Here is a 19,171-nt window from a genome sequence, read left to right as displayed (position 1 = left end):
GTCTATTTAAATTCAAAGTAATTTTTTTATTTTTTTAATTTTTTAAAAATGTTTATTTATTTTTGAGACAGAGAGAGACAGAGCATGAATGGGGGAGGGTCAGAGAGAGAGGGAGACACAGAATCCTAAGCAGGCTCCAGGCTCTGAGCTGTCACTATCAGCACAGAGCCCAACGCAGGGCTTGAACTCACAGACTGTGAGATCATGAAACTGAGCTGAAGTTGGACGCTCAACCGACTGAGCCACCCAGGCGCCCCTCAAAGTAATTTTTGATAGATATGTACTTATTGCCATTTTATTACTTGTTTTGTCATTGTATCTGGAGATTTTCTCTGATCCTTTCTTGTCTTTGTCACTTTTGGTCCTTCTTTTCCACTCAGAGTCCCCTTTTAATATTTCTTGCAGGGCTGGTTTAGTGGTCACAGACTTCTTTAGTTTTTGTCTGTCTGAGAAACTCTTTATCTCTCTTTATGCTCTGAATGGTAGCCTTGCTGGATGGAGTGTTGTTGGCTACAGATTTTTCCCATTAAGCATGTTGAATATATCATGGTCTGCCAAGTTTCTGAGGACAGATCTGTAGCTAGCTTTATGGGTCTTCCCTTACAAGTTGAGGACTTTCTGGGGTGCCTGGGTGGCTCAGTCGGTTAAGCGTCCGACTTTAGCTCAGGTCACGATCTCGCGGTCCGTGAGTTCGAGCCCCGCATCGGGCTCTGGGCTGATGGCTCAGAGCCTGGAGCCTGCTTCTGATTCTGTGTCTCCCTCTCTCTCTGCCCCTCCCCCATTCATGCTCTCTCTCTGTCTCAAAAAATAAATAAACGTTAAAAAAAATTAAAAAAAAAAAGTTGAGGACTTTCTTTCTTGCTGCTTTTAGGATTTTTCTTTCTCACTATATTTTGCAAATTTAATTATAATAGGTCTTGGTGTTGGCCTGCTTTTGTTGATTTTGATGGGAGTTCTCTGTGCCTCCTTGATCTCGATGTCTGTTTCCTTCCCTAGATTAGGAAAGTTTTCAGCTTTCATTTCTTCAAAAAAAAATGTCTGCCCCCTTTTCTCTCTCCTCTTCTTCTGGGACTCCTATAATACAAATGTTAATGTTATTATATTTGATGGAGTCACACTTAGTTCCCTAAGTCTATTGCTATGTTTCATAATTCTTTCTCACCTTTGTTCAGCTTCATTATTTTCCATTATTTTGTCTTCTAAGTCACCAATTCATTCCTCTGCCTCTTCCAGTCTGCTGGTCATTGCATTAAGCCTGTTTCCAATCTTGAGTATTGAGTTCTTCATCTCTGGTTGATTCCTTTTTAAGTCTGTTATCTCTGTGGTCAGGGTCTCACTGATGTTTTCTATTCTTTCTCAAGCCCAGTGAGTATCCTTAGGATTGTTGCTTTACATTCTCCATCAGGCATGTTACTTATATCTTATAAGGCATGTTACTTATATATGTTCCACTTAGATCTCTGGCCATGGACTTACCTTATTCTTGCATTTGGGATAAATTCCTCCATTGTTGCATTTTGTCTAAGTCTCTGCCTTATTCATAAGAGATTTTAAATAGAGAAACATGGGGAAAGTACCAGTGTTCCCCAGCCCCAGTTAGATTCTGAACATATCTCCTGGTGTCAGTGCAGGAGACACTGCCAGACCCTGTCTGAGAGGGTCTGTGTTAGAGTCAGGTCTGGGGAAGAAGGGGGCCCATTCTCCAGCCTTATTAGGTTTCCACTCCTTCCTTTGTTAACATTTCCCCCCACAGTCTTCCTTGGTTCAGAGGAGGTCCTCTGAGATGGGAATGGCCCTAGCTTCCCCTGGTGTCATATGAAGTCAAGTTGTTTGGTGACCAGAGTTTTAGGGAGACCTGAACTCCCCTTTCAAAAGATAGGTCACTGTTAAATAAGCCCCAAACATAGCTCTTAGCATGTTGCTGTTGACATTAAAGGGGCCATGGCTGTTTGAAAATGCTGAATTTTCAAATACTAAGCAAGACAACATTTTTGTCTGAAGTAGCTCTTACCACTTATGTCAGCAAAAAGCCACTTTGGGCCAGGCCAGTGGGTGGAGACGAGGTGCCATGGCATATACTTGGTTCTGTTGCTATCTGGGAGCCCTCATTAATGTAGTGAACAGGAGACAGAGGTATCAGCAGTGAGGCAGACCCAGGTATGGACAGACCTGACCTGGAGGAAGGCTTCAGCAAACCCCTGATGTGTGGTTGATTCTGCCCTTCAGGTTGATTTCAGCTTTAGGTCCAGATGGTGTGAAGATATAACCAGAGACCACAGGTCTCCATATCTTTGGGGCAGGCCTGGCATCTCAGTCATTCATTCCTGAGCCCCCAGCAAGGGTGTCATCCCTTGCTGTTACCCCAGTGCAGCTGGACACTGTTGGGAGTATGCGCACCACCTGAACTTGAATTCCACACCCTTTCCTTGCCAGGTTGTGAAGCGTCTTCCAAAAACTCGGTCTGGAAAAGTCATGCGGAGGCTCCTGAGGAAGATAATTACAGGAAGAGCTCAGGATCTGGGAGATACCACCACCTTGGAGGACCCCCATGTCATCATGGAAATCCTGAAGGTCTACCAGAAGTACAAAGACAAACAAACTGCTGCTCAGTGATGGGCTTTGGCTGAGACCCAGTGCCCATGCCCCTAACTGTCCTTCCAGAATGTAGCTCTCAGATTGGCTCATTTCCTACTGTCCCAGAAGCATTCCTCTCCTAGAGTGTAATCCACACTGCCCAAATGTGAAGTCTGTGCTAAGCCTGCCTTCTTTCTGCTGAGGACCCATGAAGAGATACTATTAGATACGCTTAGCATTTGTTTCCCTTGTCCTGAATTTGGTTTCCTGGGATGAAAAGTCATTGTCATCTCCATTTCTCTGTCACCTCCAGATAGCACAGGAAGGTGAGGTGTGCCTGCTCAGAGAACCAGAAGCAATCATATTTTTTCCCCCAGATGTACTAGATACAAAAGGCAGAAATTTTATTTTTATACTTTTATATTTTGGAAGAATGAGCAGATATACACATGTAGTGTGCAGATTTACTTATACACATTCTTCGTAACATTTAGAGTTATGAAAATATCCTTTTGTGCCTTTGCTCATGGGGAAATGTGGAGAGGGTCAGAGGATGCCTTTTTAATGTTGGCATGCTGGGAATCTGAATTTGAAATGTTTGTACCTCTGTCTAAATATAGCTATCTTGAGAACTTTCAAGCTTGCAGCATCCTTGTTTTGTTGTATATTTCTATTTACCCTGGCTTATGTATAATGAAACCTAACTTCTAAAAGTGATGGTATGAACGTGCTCCAATTTTAGTTCTAGACCCACTCATATATTCTGTTTCTCCAAGCTGTGATGTGGAAAGATTCCCCTTTCCACCTCAAATGCCTCTTGGTAGAAGGTCAGCATGCTCCAAATATGTACGGATGTTCGGGGAAGCCCATGAAAACTCAGGTGACTTGTTTGGCCAGGACTGAATCCTTGAAAACTGCCTATCCTTCATTCTGTGGTTGGTGTGGGAAGAACCACAGAGGTCCAAGGATGAGACTTAGAACTCTGAATCAGGTCTCTCTCTTTTTCTTAAGAATGCCTTAAGCCATCTGAACATTAGCAAGATGACATAAACCTTTAGGTTTGCAAAGTGTTTATTAGCTAAGCACAAGAGGGCCAGTGGCGTGGAACACAGGTGAAGGCAGCCTGCTGAGCTGGGTCCTTGGGAACAGGGAAAGGTTGTCCTTATCTTTACCCCACATTATATGTGCCTTGCAGCTGTGTAGGTGTTCAAGGGGTGTCTGGGGTACTGAACACCTACTGTGGGTCATAGTTGTGCTGGCTTCTCTCTGATTAGGCAAGTATGCCTGTGACACCAACAGGGTGGCCATTGGCTGTGGCCCACAGAAATAGAGTGATGGTCTGTTCTCTGTTGCTAAGTAACAAGTGGTGCTTAGCAACAGAGAACCATGCACTTGGACCTGTCACATGTGTGGTAGACTTGGCAGACTGTAGTTATGGTGCTATTTATGAAATGGCTTGGGTATAAACTCGGACAGTGACCAGGATAGTTCATAAAGTTTATTTTGTTCATTCTCTTCCTTCTGTTGTGATGTTTTTGATCAAATAATGCTATTGTTATTGCTGAATATAATCCCAAGGACAAAACTGAAAGGGCCTAGTCATTCAAAAGAGAACACTTAAAAAAAAATCCATTGGGGAGGAAATCCTTTACAGGGAGGAAATACACACTAAGAGCTTACCTATCTTCCACTCTTATTTGGTAAACCTATCTGTGTCTAGATTGCTGTGCTATCCAATACACTAGTTATACATAGCTATTTAGGCATAAGTAAAAAATATATACAGAATAGAGCAGAATAAAATAAAATATTCAGTTCCTCAGTGGCAGTAGCCACAGTTCACATGCTCAGTAGCCACGTGGCAAATAGCTACTGGATTGGACAGCATGGACAAGAACATTTCCATCTTCACACAAGGTTCTGGTGGTGGGCACTGATTTGGAGCACAGATGAGGACAGGGAAGCAAAAAGAATCTCATTGTCAAAGACTGCCTCTGTGAAAAGCACAGGCTTGCCTGAGAGAGACGTCCCATTACTCAGGTTTGTCCTTTCTTTAGATGTGGGTGGATGAGGTTTCTATGAACTGGGGACATGGGGGGTGGGAGGTGAAAGGCCCTGACCCAACTGTCTCCTAAGAAAGCTGGACCAAAGCAGGAACTGGGAATGGCTGTTCCTAGGAACAGTGCTTGTTCTTGTGCTCTGGAGGTTGGGGGGCAGGGAGGCTGGGAGTATTCCCAGGGGCCTCAGCCAGGCACTGAATGCACGGGGGAAAGACACATTTTTGCACCCCAGGTTGCAGTGGGAAGTCACGGCAGGATCCCTCTTTTGCAGGAATAATCTATGGCCACAGACAGGATGCAGAGATGAGCTACAGTAGGATTTTGGCTGCCCTGAGGCAGGGCCTGTCTGAGAACAGAAGGGCACAGGAAAAATGGAGCCCGGGAGATAGATGTGCAGAGGCTGGTCAAGCTGTACCACATCTGCCCTGACCCCAGATGTCACTTTTTGCTTTGGATTTTCTATCAGAACTGAGATGTCCTAGCAAAAACCGAGTCAGGACCACTAAGAAGCAGAGAGTAGAGAAGGCAGCTACAGTGGAAGCAGAGAGTAGAGAAGGCAGCTACAGTGAAAGCAGAGAGGAGACATCTGTAGGTGTGGAAACAGAGACAGGGTTGGACTGGGATCCAGAGACAGCTAATCTTGGCATTACGTGTGTCTCCAGGCCAGCATGAAATTGGTAATAACAATAAACCCAAAGGGAAATTCTATTCAGATTCAGAAAAAAAGCAGTATGCGGTACCTTTGAAGAATAATTCTCATTTAGAGTAGCTAAAACAAAATGAAAAGTTGTGCTTCAAGGGAAAATTCAGCTTTCCAACATAATTAATTCCCAAAGGGAAAATGTCCCTATTAAGTCTAGAAACAGAAAAATCACAGCTAATGTTCATGACAGCAGTTATCTAAAGATCAGTCCTGAGCTGATTCAGGCTCATGCTCATTCCAGGTTCACCCACAGCAGTGAGTTCATAGAAAAGCAAGGGGAATGTGAATTCTCACCCAGTCTCCCTGGCCTGACTTGAGAGAGATCTGGCCATGGAATGAACCTGAGCCATCAATCCTTGCAGAGCTGACTTGCACCCACTGCGCCAGCCGCCCTCAGGATACCCAATGTCAGGAGCACAGCAGCAATGCTTATACTGTTGGGCACTGTGTGCAAGGAGGCCCTAAGCAGGTCACCCCATCTCCTCCTCTCATTTCACTTCAGGGCAGAGCTGGGGTGTGGATGGAGCTGGTCTAACTCCACCCTTGACCCCCAAGTTCAAACCAAAGGTGGTGTGGTCCCTTCTTGCGAGAGCTTTGAAGAATATCAACGGCATTTTAGTTTTATTATTTTATTACTTTTTTAAGGCACCTTACTGTTGACCTCTGAGTAGCTCTATCTTTGATAGCGGGGAGAAGCCTAAATCCAGACCGAGAGGAAGCTTTCCAGGAGACAGTGCTTTTGGAGGGGTGGTAATGCCAATTTGAGTTTTAGTGATCTTTAACTGGAGTTATGTAAGGTTTCCCTTCATCACTGTTTGGGAATTTTGCTGCATAACAGGATTAAACCAAGTAAATACACAATTTCTCCACCTGTGAATACCAAGTCTTTAGTTTTTGCAGTATTACTTTTTGGTTGACTTGTTTTATTTGTCCTGCTTGGGCTCTGTAGGGCTTCTTGGTCCATCTTAATGGCTTGTTGTCCATCTTAATCAGTTCCAGAAATATTTCAATCATTATCTGTTCATATGTAGTTTTTGCCTATTTGGTCTCCGTTTTTGAAGATCGTTAACTTCCCATATGTTGGGACCTCTCACATTCTATTTTCTAGTTCTCTTACTGCCTTCATCTCCATGGTCCTGAAGCAGAAACTGAGATGAGGGCCTGCGTGCAGGTGATTTGCTTAGGAATGTGATTCCAGGGACACGTGTGAGGAATGAGATTGTGAAACAGGGAAGGAGGGAAACCAACGCAAGCAGACTCACGTCGGGCCAGCCAGCGCTGTGAACCACTGCTCCGTCTCACATGACTCAGTAGGACTCTTACTGGTGTGTCTTTGAACCAACTGAGAACCAGCTGTCTGAAACGTGGCATGGCCTCCCAACTTTCTCCAGAACTTGCAGATGCTGTTGGGAAAAAGTGGCTCCCAGCAGTGGCCTCACCTCCCCGAGCCTCTGTTTTCCCTGGCCCAGTAATTCCTTACCACGCTCAGGCTCTCTGGTGTTGGTATGCAAGTGTTGTAAATGTTTTGCTCATCATTATCCCCATGGAGAGTGTGAGTCTCAATTACTCAATCTGTTTTCACATGAGGAGGAAGTCTTGCATAATATCCCTAAAATGTGACAGATTCTGGTTTCCAACATACATTTCATCCAAACGTTTCACATAAGTTAGTGAGGCCTTTCCATATTACTCTGTACTTCTTTTCTCCCTTCCAGTGTCACATGACTATCTCCCCATCAGTAGACGGTGACCCATCTTCTTCTTTGTAATGGGTGCATGTAGCAAACCACTGAATTTGAGCATTTATTTAACCATTATGAATGGATATGTAAGGTGATTACAAGTTGTCTACATTAGAAACAAGACTTAAATGGAATCCATGTATATCTTTACACCATGTAATCAATCAAAAGATGTGCTTGGCTATCGCAATGGTGTGAATGTTTGTGTCCCTTCAAATTCATATGTTGAAATCCTCATCTCCAAGGTGATGGTATCACAGGAGGTGGTGGGGCCTTTGGTAGGTGGTTATAAGAGGTTATAAGAGCAGAGCCTTCATGAATGGAATCAGTGCACTTCTAAAAGAGGACACAGAGAGCTCCTTTGCTCCTTCCATCATGTGGGGACACAGCGATGACAAGATGGTGACCTCTGAACCAGGAGGAAAGTTGCCAGACACCAAATCTGTTTGCACCTCGATCTTTCACTTCAGCCTCCAGAGCTGTGAGAAATAAATTTCTGTTGTTTATAACCCTCCAGTCTATGGTGTTTTGTTATAGCAGCCTGAACAGAGTCAGATAACTGCCAACCTACAAGTTTGGGTTTTTTTGTGAATATGGTCCACGAATACAGAGTGTGCAGAGAATCTTATGTGGTGAATCTTATGTAGTGTAGGTGAGAAATGTACACAAATAGGAGGACCAATGTAATATAAATAAATAAAACCTGGCAAAAGGTTATCTTCACCCCAAAGCTTAAAAAGCTGGAAATTACTCATATGGTGTGTTATCAATCAGTCAACAGCTGTAGAGATAGGTAGTAGCCAGTGATAAAATGCCATACAATAATTTTCAGACCATGACTTTTCTAGTCATTCCCTTTTTCCTAAAACATTTCCCTAGAGGGTTGCAGTTACTACTTAATATAACCTTTAAGATTTGTCTCTGTATGGGACTTAGATTCAGAAGTAGCTTTTATGATTTGGTCATGTGAAAATATTTTGTATAACTTTCATACTCCAGGCACAAGAAAGACATTTGATGAAATTCTCTTCCATTATATGTTTTGGAAGCAACTTCTTGTGTTAACATTTTTCTAAACTGTTGGGTTGGATGGACATTTTTGCTTTTTTGAGTTCAAGTAATTAAGACACTGATAAAAATAAATTCACTTTTCTCTCAAAAGTGGATCTAAGCCAGCTGCATGCTGATTGCTACTCCAAGTTGTGGATTCTTGGGTCCAGAGGGCTTTCAAAGTCAGGTCCCCACTTGGGTCTGTGTTCATGATGGGCTGCTGGCTGTAGAGCATGCGGTGGTCCCCGGGGAAAGTTTCCAGGGACTGGTGCCAGGCTCACCTGGATGCCTGCTTGATGACAACACAGATTCCTGTCTCAGAATTGTTAAGCCTGAATCTCAGGAGGCAGGGGTTGGGGAATCTGGACTTTTAATAATTCTGCATAGTCAACTATGCCCTAGTAACCAGCTTTCAGAGACCACTGAATAATCCCAACACTTAATGTATTTCTGTTTCCATTTAAGAAAGTGACCTGCAGAAAGAGAGCTTTCAAACTAGGCAATAGCTTTTTTAAAAAAACATGTTTGTTTGTTTACTTGTTGAGAGAGAGGGAGACAGTTGGGGGATGGGGCAGGGAGAGAATCCCCAGCAGGCTCTGCATAGTCAGCCCAGTGTGGGGGCTCAATCTCATGAACCATGAGATCATGACCTGAGCCGAAATCAAGAGTCAGATGCTTAACCAAGTGAGCCACCCAGGCACCCCTAGGCAATAGCTTTATTTTTTAAATAATTTTTTTGGATGAAACATAACATATATAGAAGGGTGTATAAAACATGTACAGCTTAACAAACTGACATGAAACAAAACCCAGGTAACTTCCACTGAGGTCACGATAGGAAACACTGCCAGCATGTCAGAGCCTCTGTCCTCCCATTCCTGACCACAGTCTGTGTTCCCACCAATAAATCACAGCCCCTCAGGGTCCCAGACAAGAGGAGGGGTGTTTTGTCAGGGTTTTGCCAAATCCCTGCAGCCTCTTTCAGCCCAGAGCTGCCTCTCAGATGTTCCTGCAGGCAGGCAGTTCTTCAGGATCTGAATGCAGATTGGTAAAAGGGGTGATTCTTTTTGTCTCTTAATCATAGGGACACTGGACTCAGACCCCTGTCCCCTCTACCTCCCTAAAATGGAATACTATACATATTTCTCTATTTCTTATTTCCTCTCTAAGCAGTGATGCTCAACTTGACTTTTAAAAGTACCTAGAGAGCTTTCAAAACTCCCCATGCCCAAGCCACACCCTAGACCAATTGAATCATAACTTCTGGGGTGGGGCACAAGTATTGGAGTTTTTTTAACTTTTTATTTTAGAGAGCGAGTGCAAGTGTGGGAGAGGGGCAGAGGGAGAGAGGGGGAGAGAGGGGGAGAGAGGGGGAGAGAGGGGGAGAGACGGGGAGAGAGGGGGAGAGAGAGAGAGAGAGAGAGAGAGAGAGAGAGAGAGAGAGAGAGAGAGAGAGAGAATCCTAAGCAGGCTCCATGTTCAGTGTGGAGCCCAATGCAGGCCTCGATCCCACGACCCTGGGATCATGACCTGAGCCAAAATCAATTGGTTGAGTGGGATGCTCAACCAATGCAGGCATCACCATATTTTAAAGCTTCCCAGATGGTTCTAATGTGCAGCCAAAGTTGAGAACCACTGTCTTGAAGCTCAGCACTCTGGGGCAAAATAATTCACTGGGGACCCACTGAGGCACTGAGCCACTGCTGCCTAGAATCAGCTTTATTTTTACCTTCATTTTATGCCTTTGAGTCCAGCTGTTGACACTGTGAAGGCCACACACTCTGATTATGGCATCTGACTACTAGGATGGTCCTCCTGGCACAGGTGATTTAAGGGGAAGCAAGCTGAGAGAGCAGTACTATGGGGCAGAAAGGGGAAGAAGAAGCAGTCATCTGCTTGGTGTTGTCTCTGGTGTGTGGACCCTGGGCAAAGAGTAGAACAAGAAAATGCCCTTGAGAAAGTGTAACTACTTAAAATCAGTGGGTAAGTTCAGGAATCCTTTTTCTCAGTGAATTTGTAAATGCCTTGTGTTCAGGGCTCACTTCCCTGCAAGGACTTTAGGAGCTTGGTGACACTTACGGGAATGAAAGCAAACGTGTTCACAGCCTATGTCTGCAGCCACACCCTGATAAACAATGCAAATAATACCCAAACACCAAGACCCCGATCCTCCCACTCACATTCAGTTAGTGGACTTTATTCACAGTTTAGTGTCAACTGCTTCCATCTACCACCCCCACACAAACAGTAACCCCCACTCCCTGCCCTCTTACCCACTGTGCAGTGTACGTGCATCTACAGTCTCCTTCCTCTCTTGAAGGTAAGCTCCCTGAGGGCAGGATCCACCTGTAAATTACCAGTGCCTAGAGTACTGCCTAACACATGACATGGCAAGTGCTTAGTATCTGTTGAATGAATAGACATCACACTTGCCTAGCTGGTAGCTGGTATGTGTCAAGAATGGCTCTTTGTCTTGCAGAGTGAAGACACACACTCTGGAATTTTCTGGTGGAATGAGGGGAAGGTGCCACTGTGAAAGAATGGCACAGGCCTGTGAAGAACACAGCCCGTTTTGACCAAACCCTGTGGCTGCCTATGGGACAAAAAAACCCCTCCTGCCGGCTGTCTTGGTTTACAAGTATTGGAGATGGGAATCATTTTGTTCTCACCCTGCTCTCTGGAGGGAAAAGAGTGGGAAGAAAAAAAAAGAAGTCTCTATTTCAACACTCTTTTGCTTGGTTGCTGGGATTCCTCTTCTCCTTATCATAAGGATATGGGGAAAGTAGGGGGCACCACCAAACTTGTTCCCAGCCAGTCATGCCAGAGGCAAACTGTGACCCTCCAAGAGTACCACTTTGAGGGTTCCATCACTATGGCCTTTGCTAAACGTGAAGCTGAATTCCTGCCTGCACCAGCCTTTATTCCAAATAGCACAGGAGCTGATTAGTGCCCCTGACATCTGCACGATAGGGTACCAACCATGGCCAAAGAGGTGACAAGCCAGAGGCAAAAATCCGACTCTAAATAAACTGAGAAAGAGAAAAGGGAAGAAAGCTATGGCTGCCTGTCCTAGAACATTAACAAACTGCTAAGTACCAAGGAGTTTAGAAAACCTGTTGGAATAGTTGGCCTGCCAACTTCTCTTGCAAATAGGGTGGGATTTTCTAACGTTTATTTATTTTTGAGAGAGAGAAAGAGACAGAGTGCGAGTGGGAGAGGGGCAGAGAGAGAGGGAGACACAGAATCCAAGGCAGGCTCCAGGCTCTGAGCTGTTAGTAGTCAGAACAGAACCCAACACAGGGCTTGAACCCACGAACCGCAAGATCATGACCTGCGCCCAAGTTGAACGCTTAACTGACTGAGCCACCCAGGCGCCCGCAGGGTGGGATTTTCTTAGTAAGAGCCACCAACTGGGTAACTCTGTCTAGTCTCCTTGCTCTTGCAGACCCAAACTTCTGCCAAGCAGCCTTCTGGATGCACAGACATATTTTGGGCTGATTTCTTTCCCAAAGAAGGACGTCATCTCCGCCAATCATAGATCTCTTTATTCTTGAGAGTCAAGGAAACATTTAACTCTTTTATTTGAATATTTTTAAAGTTTATTTGAGAAAGAGCAAGCATGAGTCGGGAGGGGCTCAGACAGAGAGTCCCCAAGCAGGCTCATGTGGAGCTTGACACAGGTCTTAAGATCATGACTTGAGCTGAAACCAAGAGTTGATGCTTAACCGACTGAGTCACCCAGGAGCCATACACTTACAAGTATGCATATGTTTGCTCAAAAAGGCAGAGTAAAAATTGCCTAAGGGAAATAATTAGTTGCTTTCAAGAAATGATTTCTGGGTGTAATGAAACGTGATTAACAAGTGACCTGTGCCAAAAAGGAAATGTCAGTGTTAAGATTCCCAAAGAACAATGGGACAGATGAGCTACTTGTCAACAGAAATAATAACAATGAATGTCCATGTCCATGCAGACACTGGTGAATGTCTTTCCTACTGAGCACCATTTCCTATCAAGTCTGGGTCGACCTTAAGAATCTTCCTCTAATGAGGAAGATTAGATTAATTAGTGTAATTAGATTAGATTAATTAGTGTAATTAAGGGAGTTTTCTCCAGTCAAGTTATTTATAATCCTTACCTCTTCCCCTACCTGCTTCTCATTGGAGCAGACATCACTCAATGTGCTGTCCTGTCCTGCTTACGTACAGTCCTGCCGCCTAGTTCCCTCTCTCGTTCCTCCTGAACGTTCAGTGGAACGTGGGATTTTGTCCTCTAACACAGCACCAGGCTTGGGCACCTCACCAAAGTTGGGAACATTAGAGTCTCAATTCAGGAATCTGGACTTGGGACAAAGAGACTGTAGTTAGTTGGTGGGATTCCTGAAATGGGAAGTCATGGAGAACTGGGCTTGAGGCAATAGTTTTCTGCAATGGACATGTCCTTGCAGAGAATGTGTGTCAGATGGAACGCATTCAGGTGCAAGCACAAACTGCTCACATGCATGAGGGGTTGTTTTCCTCATGTAATCTGAAAGCCCAGGTGTAGGTGGTTGCTGGCAGAGGCGAGCAGCCTAGGTTTTCTGTTCTCAGACTGCTGTCGTTTAGACCTCAAGGTGTTTTCCCATGGTCACAAGACACTACTGTCACTCTAAGCACAACTCTGGGGTTCAGAGCAGAAGAAAGGGCAAGGCCTATCTCTCCCTTTTATCAGAAAAGCAAAAACTTTTCCTAGAGGTCAAAAGAAACCCTAGATTTCTTTATCTCAAGTTCAGAATCTAGCCTAGGACCACCTTAGCTTTAAGAGCTGGAAAAGTAACAATGTATCCAGCTGTAGTAGAGGGCAGGAAAAAGAAGGGAGGCAGTCAAATAACAGGGCTTGCCCCAGAAACATGCAGGGACCAAGAGACAAAATGTGGCGAGGCCCCAGGGAAGATGAGAGGAACATTGTTCCTGTTTTTCCAGGCCCTTGTTCCATTCCCTGTGAGGTTTGGCTGTACTTTCTGTGATGGTATTCTGTGAGATATCCCCATATCCTTCCAATAGATCCCTCCCTCATCTTACGTGGGCTTTTGTGGATGTCTGTGCCTGGCACCTGCATGATCTCTAAGATGCTTTTTCTACAGTGAACAAGTTATTCTACATTCTCTAACTTTACACTTTCCTGACACTAGAGCTTCCTATCACAATACAAGTTAGCTTGAAGCCCTGTTTAGGGCAGGCCATTCTTTCTCTCCCCTGGATTCAGGGCAGGGAGAAGGGCTCTGTCTATTGCTGCTCTTCTTTACCCCTTTGAGATGGTTTGTCTTCCTTGATTACTCATAACCTTGAAGTCTGCCCTGATTGTCATCCCCTTATTGACCAATCCATGGGCACTCCATACTTTTGGCTTGTTTCTTGTCCTCTTCCATCCCCTCAACCTGCCCATTATAATGTTACTTATCCAAGGCCTGGTTCACACATCGCCTCCTCCATGAAACCTTCTCTGGGCATTGCTACCTGATGGCACTTGTTCCTTGTGGCCCCCAAGGCATCATGCAGTTCTTCCATGACACTGTTTTATATTGGTTATTAGGCTTATCTCCCCTCTGAGATTATAACATGTCTGCATGTTGGCTCACCTTATTTCACCTTCGTTTTGTCACAGCACTTGGCTGAGCACCTGGAAGGCTCTCAACAGATATCTGTGAAAGAAATGGAAACAGTATGGGATTCGGAAAAAGCACTGGACTGGAAATAGGGAGTATTTCTAGTTTAAGCTGTGAGGCATACAATTGGCTGCTTGCCCAGCATCACTGCCTCTCCTTCCATGCTGGCAGAACCCTGATTTATTGAAATCAATTGCCCTCCATGTGGGCCAAAGTTACAATGGAAGTGGGCCTCATCCCCAGTCTCAGGGTGCAAAGAGGGTGGCTTCTGGTTGGTCTAACCCAGTGGTTCTCAACCAGGGGCTATTTTGTCTCCCAGGGGACACTTGGAAATGTCTGGAGACATTACTGATTAGCATCACTAGGTGGGATGCTATTGGCATCTGGTGGGTGGAGGCCAGGCATGCTGCAAAACATCCTGCAATGCACAGGAGAGCTTCTCCCTGCCACCCCAAACAAAGAATTATCTGGCCCAAAATGTCAGTGGTGCTGAAGTTGAGAAACTTGGTCTAACCAATTATAGGGGTCCCATCTCCCTGCTGATAACTGGGTGGCAGCTAGGCTGGAGCCTGGGGGGAGAACTGAAGCCACAAACAGCAATGTGGACCTCACCATGACTTGCAAACAGAAAAACGGTACTAAACTGTGCTGCCCACTCAAAAACAAGCATTAAATTCAGACCATTTAACTAATTTAGCTCATTCAGACCATTTGCTCCAAGATAAGACAAGCTGACCTCCCAATAACTCCACATGGACTCCACATGGACTCATGTGTTCCAGATAAGACCACTGACTCCTCCAATGACTCTCCTAGTTTATAAATTTTGACCCATCTCTGCCAAGACTATCTGTTACTAATACCAGCCCTAACCCTCACATGGATGCTTCCATAACTCCCCCCTTTTAAGAAGCCTCACAGGTCCTCTGGTGAATTCCTTTGCTGTAGCAAGTTCAATAAACTTAACTTATTATTATTATTACTTTTTTTTTTTTACAATTCTGTTCCTGGCTGTTTTTTGTTGGTGGTCCTTACCGCTGGGCATGAAATACAAATAAATCTAATGCAATGAGCTAAGTACTATAATTGGGCATGTTCAAAGTGTCTTAGACATAAAGATGTTCTGCTTGAGAAATTAGGAGAAGGGTTTTCAGCAGAGAATTAGAAATAGCAAGCAATGCTGAGTATCTGAAAGACAGGATTCAGAACCAGAGGGATAGTCCAGACAGGCAGGAAGGGGCCAGGTCATGCAGTGCTGTTTAAATTATCCTTGATACAACAGCTATGCCAGTTGTATTGGAGAGGGAATGAAATAAAATACTTCCCAGGCCTTAACTATATCCCTGGCAGTCCTGGAATCCCTGAACTGGATTTATATATACTCATTTCCCTTATGCTGGCTCTTGGTTTCTTATTAAACAGTCATGTGGGATTCTAGTGCCTAAGAAAGATAATTGCATGTTTGATCAGGGAAACCTTCAAGTGCAATAAGGAGATTCCTTTTTTTTTTTTTTTTTTAAGTTTATTTTGAGAGAGTAAGAGAGAGCAAGAGCACATGAGGGGAGGAGAGGCAGAGAGAGAGAGGGAGAGAGAATCCCAAGCAGGCTCCCTGGTGTCAGCACACAGCCCAACAGGGGGCTCAAACCCACAAGATCATGGCCTGAGCTGAAATCAAGTGAGATGCTTAATTGAGCCACCCAGGCACCCTGGAAATTAATTCTTTAATACTTCATCCTGAACATGCCTTTTCTAGAGATGATGCACAGTAACAGAACTTGGTTTCCTCTGATTGGAAATCCTGTTTTTCCCCCAAATCCAATCCTTTCTCAGCTCCTTCATGTGTCAAATGCTCTCACAAGATCATATTATTCTTTTCTAGTTCAATTATTACATTTCACATTTTACATTTATCTTTTTTTTTTTTTTTTAAATTTTTTTTTTTTTTTCCCAATGTTTTTTTATTTATTTTTGGGACAGAGAGAGACAGAGCATGAACGGGGGAGGGGCAGAGAGAGAGGGAGACACAGAATCGGAAACAGGCTCCAGGCTCCGAGCCATCAGCCCAGAGCCTGACGCGGGGCTCGAACTCACGGACCGCGAGATCGTGACCTGGCTGAAGTCGGACGCTTAACCGACTGCGCCACCCAGGCGCCCCTACATTTATCTTTATGATGACCTGATTAAAGTCATCTCTCATTAGTTTACCTTCAGTGAGGGGACTTGTCTATGGGTTGCTCATCGTCACCTCCCAGCACCTAGAAATATACCTAGTTGACTAAAATACTGCTAACGAACAAACTGAAGATTGCTTCCTGCTTTCTTAAACCTTATTTGTTGCATTAATGATAGCTTCTATTTATACCCCACTTTAACTTCTTTTTTATTTAGACAAATTCTGATTTTATTCACATTAAATCATGTTAAAGGGACTAAAATAAAAACAGGCATAGCTGTGCTTAGCAATGCCCATTATGAGTAATGCACACGTGAAAAAGCCTAAACTTACAAAACAATAATTTTCAAAATTCCTCTTCTTTTGTCATTCTAAAGTCACTCTGCTTCTACTCTTGCTATATTGAGGGACTCTTAAAACAGTAATGTCACTTTCTTGGCCTGTTCTGCAAATCCTGTGACCAATCATTTAATTACTTTCCCCCTCTTCATCAAAGAAATGCAAGGTGTACACAGCTTAATGGGTTTCCCATTCTGTCTATCATTATCCACAACTTAGTGTATGCTACCTCAGATACATATACTTACAGCATGGACAAAACAATATGTATTAGTTAACGTGATTTTTGCAGTGTATTAAGTGAAAACACCTGCACGTTCCGTCAATGGACTATTCTACCCAGTGGTTCTATTAAGTATAGACCTGGGATAAGGTCTCTAGTTGCATATATTCTACTTATGACTATGTCAGCCCCACTTTTACTTCTAAGGGTAACTCTTTCACAAACTTTATCAAATGTTCTGTTAACAAAAAGATTTAATACTCAATGTCCCTAATCCAAAGGGCGGCATATTTGTCCCAAATTTTCCCCTCAAGTGGGTGTTTGTAAAAGGTAATATAAATTTCAGGCGGGCGTTACTTGCACTCGTGTCCCTCCCAAAATACGAACTTGTTATTTTTTTAACCCGCTTATATGAGCCAGGGTCTTTGTCACTTCACAAGCAGCGCCAACTTCTACCGACACAAACGGCCAACACCTAAGTCCAGCACCGCCTATGTGCACTACTCTGAGCATAACGTTTCCTGCCTCCCCACCGCCTGCAATGAAAACACAGGAAGCGCAGACGCTGAGCTGGGCGACCCCGGGGTTAGGCTACGCGCGTCCCGATGCCTCTAAGGCGTCAGCACTGGGCCGGGACCCGTTTCGGAGCCCCGCACCCCGCGCCAGGTACGTGACCCCAGACCTGCCCCACTCACTAGTCCTGGCGGAGAGGAACCTCTGACCTTCGCGCCGGAGGCCCCGCGCGCTAGCTCCCGGAAGGGGCGGTGGTCGTAACGTCACATCCGCGCGCTGTCGGGTGAGGGGCGTGGCCGAGGGCGGTGCGGCGGGATTGGGCAAGTGCTGAGCTCTCGTTGCTGTCTCCCGGGTTGTAGCGGGGCTGGGAACCGTGGCGCTCGCACCATGAGCGAGGCGGACGGGCTACGGCAGCGCCGGCCGCTGCGGCCACAGGTCGTCACGGACGATGGCCAGGTCCCCGAGGCCAAGGACGGCAGGTAGGCCGGGACCCCGGACGTGGGCCGCGAATGGCTGGGTCGACCCTCCTAACCAACAGGACAGCAATAACAGCAGTTGGGTAAATGCGTTGCCAAGCGGGGTGCAGGTGCCATTCCAGTTAATTCCTCTGGCTAAATTCATTTTACAGGGCAGGAAACAGGCCCTGGCCAAGGAAATGCACCTGCCGCCTTCTTGAGGCTTTGGTGCATTCTGCTTCCAATCTCAGCATTGTTTCCCGGCTCTCGGGGTCTCAAGACCGCCTTGCTTCCCATCTGCCCCTTTCTTCGTCTCAATCTCACCCTAACTTCTAGAGCAGTTGCTTCCTCGCCTTTCCCTCAGCCCCCCTCCTCCTCCTCCGCCCTATTCTTCTTGCTGGCTTACCTGATCCCCGGGGGAGAGCCATCTGGCCAGGGTCCAAGGTCTTCCCTGTCCCCGGCTCGCTCTGTCCCGAGGGAAGGTCCGAAATGCTCAGGTCGCGCCTCGTGTTCCAGCGTAGAGCTGGCCTCTGCACCTGCCCACCTCTCTCTGCGTGGTCACCAGCCTTTACCGTGGTTTTCAGGGAAAAGTGGAGAACAGAAGTGACATTTAATGTTAAGCAAATTTTGTGAGAATTCAAGCTTGCAGATTTTTTCCTGATAGGGACGAAGAAGCATAGGAAACTAGTTGATGCCTACCTAATAAAGAAATCTCAGATTTTTGGCCTTTGCTTCTCCCAACCTTCCAGAATTTAAGCACACTATTTTGTTAGCTAAAAACTGAAGCATGGCCCTTAAACATCTATTTACATATATAATACTTAAGCTTCTCTTTTTAATTTTGTCTCCTGAGGCTCGTAACTTTGAATTTTTAGGGAGAACCAAGAGGCTTCATGTAGACCAACCTCAAAGTTGTGGAACTGATTGAATTCTAAGTTGATGGAGATATTTAGTGGAAATATCAGTATGTCAAAGGGTGTGGTGCATACTGAATGAGGGCCAGTTTTTGTGGGGAAAGACTGAATTTATTCACTGATAATAAGAGGACCACATTTGAAGGAGAGCTATAGCAGAGACAAGTGTTTTGACTCTAGAAAGGCAAATGGCAGAGAAGAGATTTTGGTTATTTTTGACTCCCGGTGCCTGTGGAAAGGTCAGGAGTATGCTGAATAAACTCAGAGGTTTCCACGGATGCAGGACTTTCAATGCTAACCCTGGGCAAACCAGGACAAGTTGGTCACTCTACTTATTGTGGATATTGTGAAGTCATGGTCTGCTGATGACAGAGGAGCTTTTTAGAGTTAACATGCAAGGATTGGCAGTGCTTTACAGCAGAAACCATGAAAACGAGATTTGCTTCATACTTGCTATATGAGAAATGAAAGAGCAGCTGGCCCTGAGTTTACTTTGAGGTGCAGTGTGTTGAAAACCAGGGCATGTAGCATCTGCAGGCACTTGTGGGATGGGCCCATCTCACCTGGGCTCCTCTGAACACTCCTGACCTCAGGACAGAGGGGCAGAATTAAATTGTTTTTCAGTTTCTCTGGGATTTCTGACTTAGTGGCAGGATAAATTGGGTGTTCCAGAATCATCATCTGCTGCTCATCTTTTCCACTGTGCCTTTTACAAAACTATGTTTATTTAAGAAATTTTCTTGACTTCCCTGTCCATGAACGTTGTTCTTATTTTCCTGTG

The 19,171-nt window shown here is 45.0% G+C and overlaps 2 protein-coding genes and 1 long non-coding RNA gene across 5 annotated transcripts in view; 2 read left to right on the top strand and 1 right to left on the bottom strand.

Moving 5' to 3' along the window:
- The window catches only part of ACSS1 (acyl-CoA synthetase short chain family member 1), a 61,124-nt gene extending 57,035 nt beyond the window's left edge, over positions 1-4,089 (top strand). Inside the window, exon 14 of the mRNA XM_042931792.1 lies at positions 2,434-4,089. Within this exon, the coding sequence (XP_042787726.1) occupies positions 2,434-2,613 (180 nt within the window). The 3' untranslated portion in view covers positions 2,614-4,089. The remainder of the gene's footprint in view (positions 1-2,433) is intronic.
- A 1,861-nt stretch (positions 4,090-5,950) lies between these two features.
- Positions 5,951-17,267, bottom strand: LOC122215887. Of its 3 annotated transcripts, none has more exons than XR_006200599.1 (5): positions 17,204-17,267; positions 13,747-13,809; positions 12,280-12,471; positions 9,859-10,051; positions 5,951-8,418 (listed from the first exon to the last, which is right to left on the bottom strand). It is a non-coding gene; the product is annotated as an uncharacterized LOC122215887 (long non-coding RNA). The 3 variants fall into 3 exon arrangements; XR_006200598.1 differs by having other exon boundaries at positions 12,280-12,466; XR_006200597.1 differs by lacking the exons at positions 12,280-12,471; positions 13,747-13,809; positions 17,204-17,267 and having other exon boundaries at positions 9,859-11,352.
- A 69-nt stretch (positions 17,268-17,336) lies between these two features.
- LOC122215885 (adipocyte plasma membrane associated protein) overlaps positions 17,337-19,171 on the top strand; it is a 34,656-nt gene continuing 32,821 nt past the window's right edge. Inside the window, exon 1 of the mRNA XM_042931791.1 lies at positions 17,337-17,500. Within this exon, the coding sequence (XP_042787725.1) occupies positions 17,409-17,500 (92 nt within the window). The 5' untranslated portion in view covers positions 17,337-17,408. The remainder of the gene's footprint in view (positions 17,501-19,171) is intronic.

Source organism: Panthera leo, chromosome A3, assembly GCF_018350215.1.
Source record: "Panthera leo isolate Ple1 chromosome A3, P.leo_Ple1_pat1.1, whole genome shotgun sequence".
Classification (NCBI taxonomy): Eukaryota; Metazoa; Chordata; class Mammalia; order Carnivora; family Felidae; genus Panthera; species Panthera leo.
The sequence above is the reverse complement of the archived record's forward strand: the minus strand, read 5'-3'. Positions and strand labels throughout refer to the sequence as shown.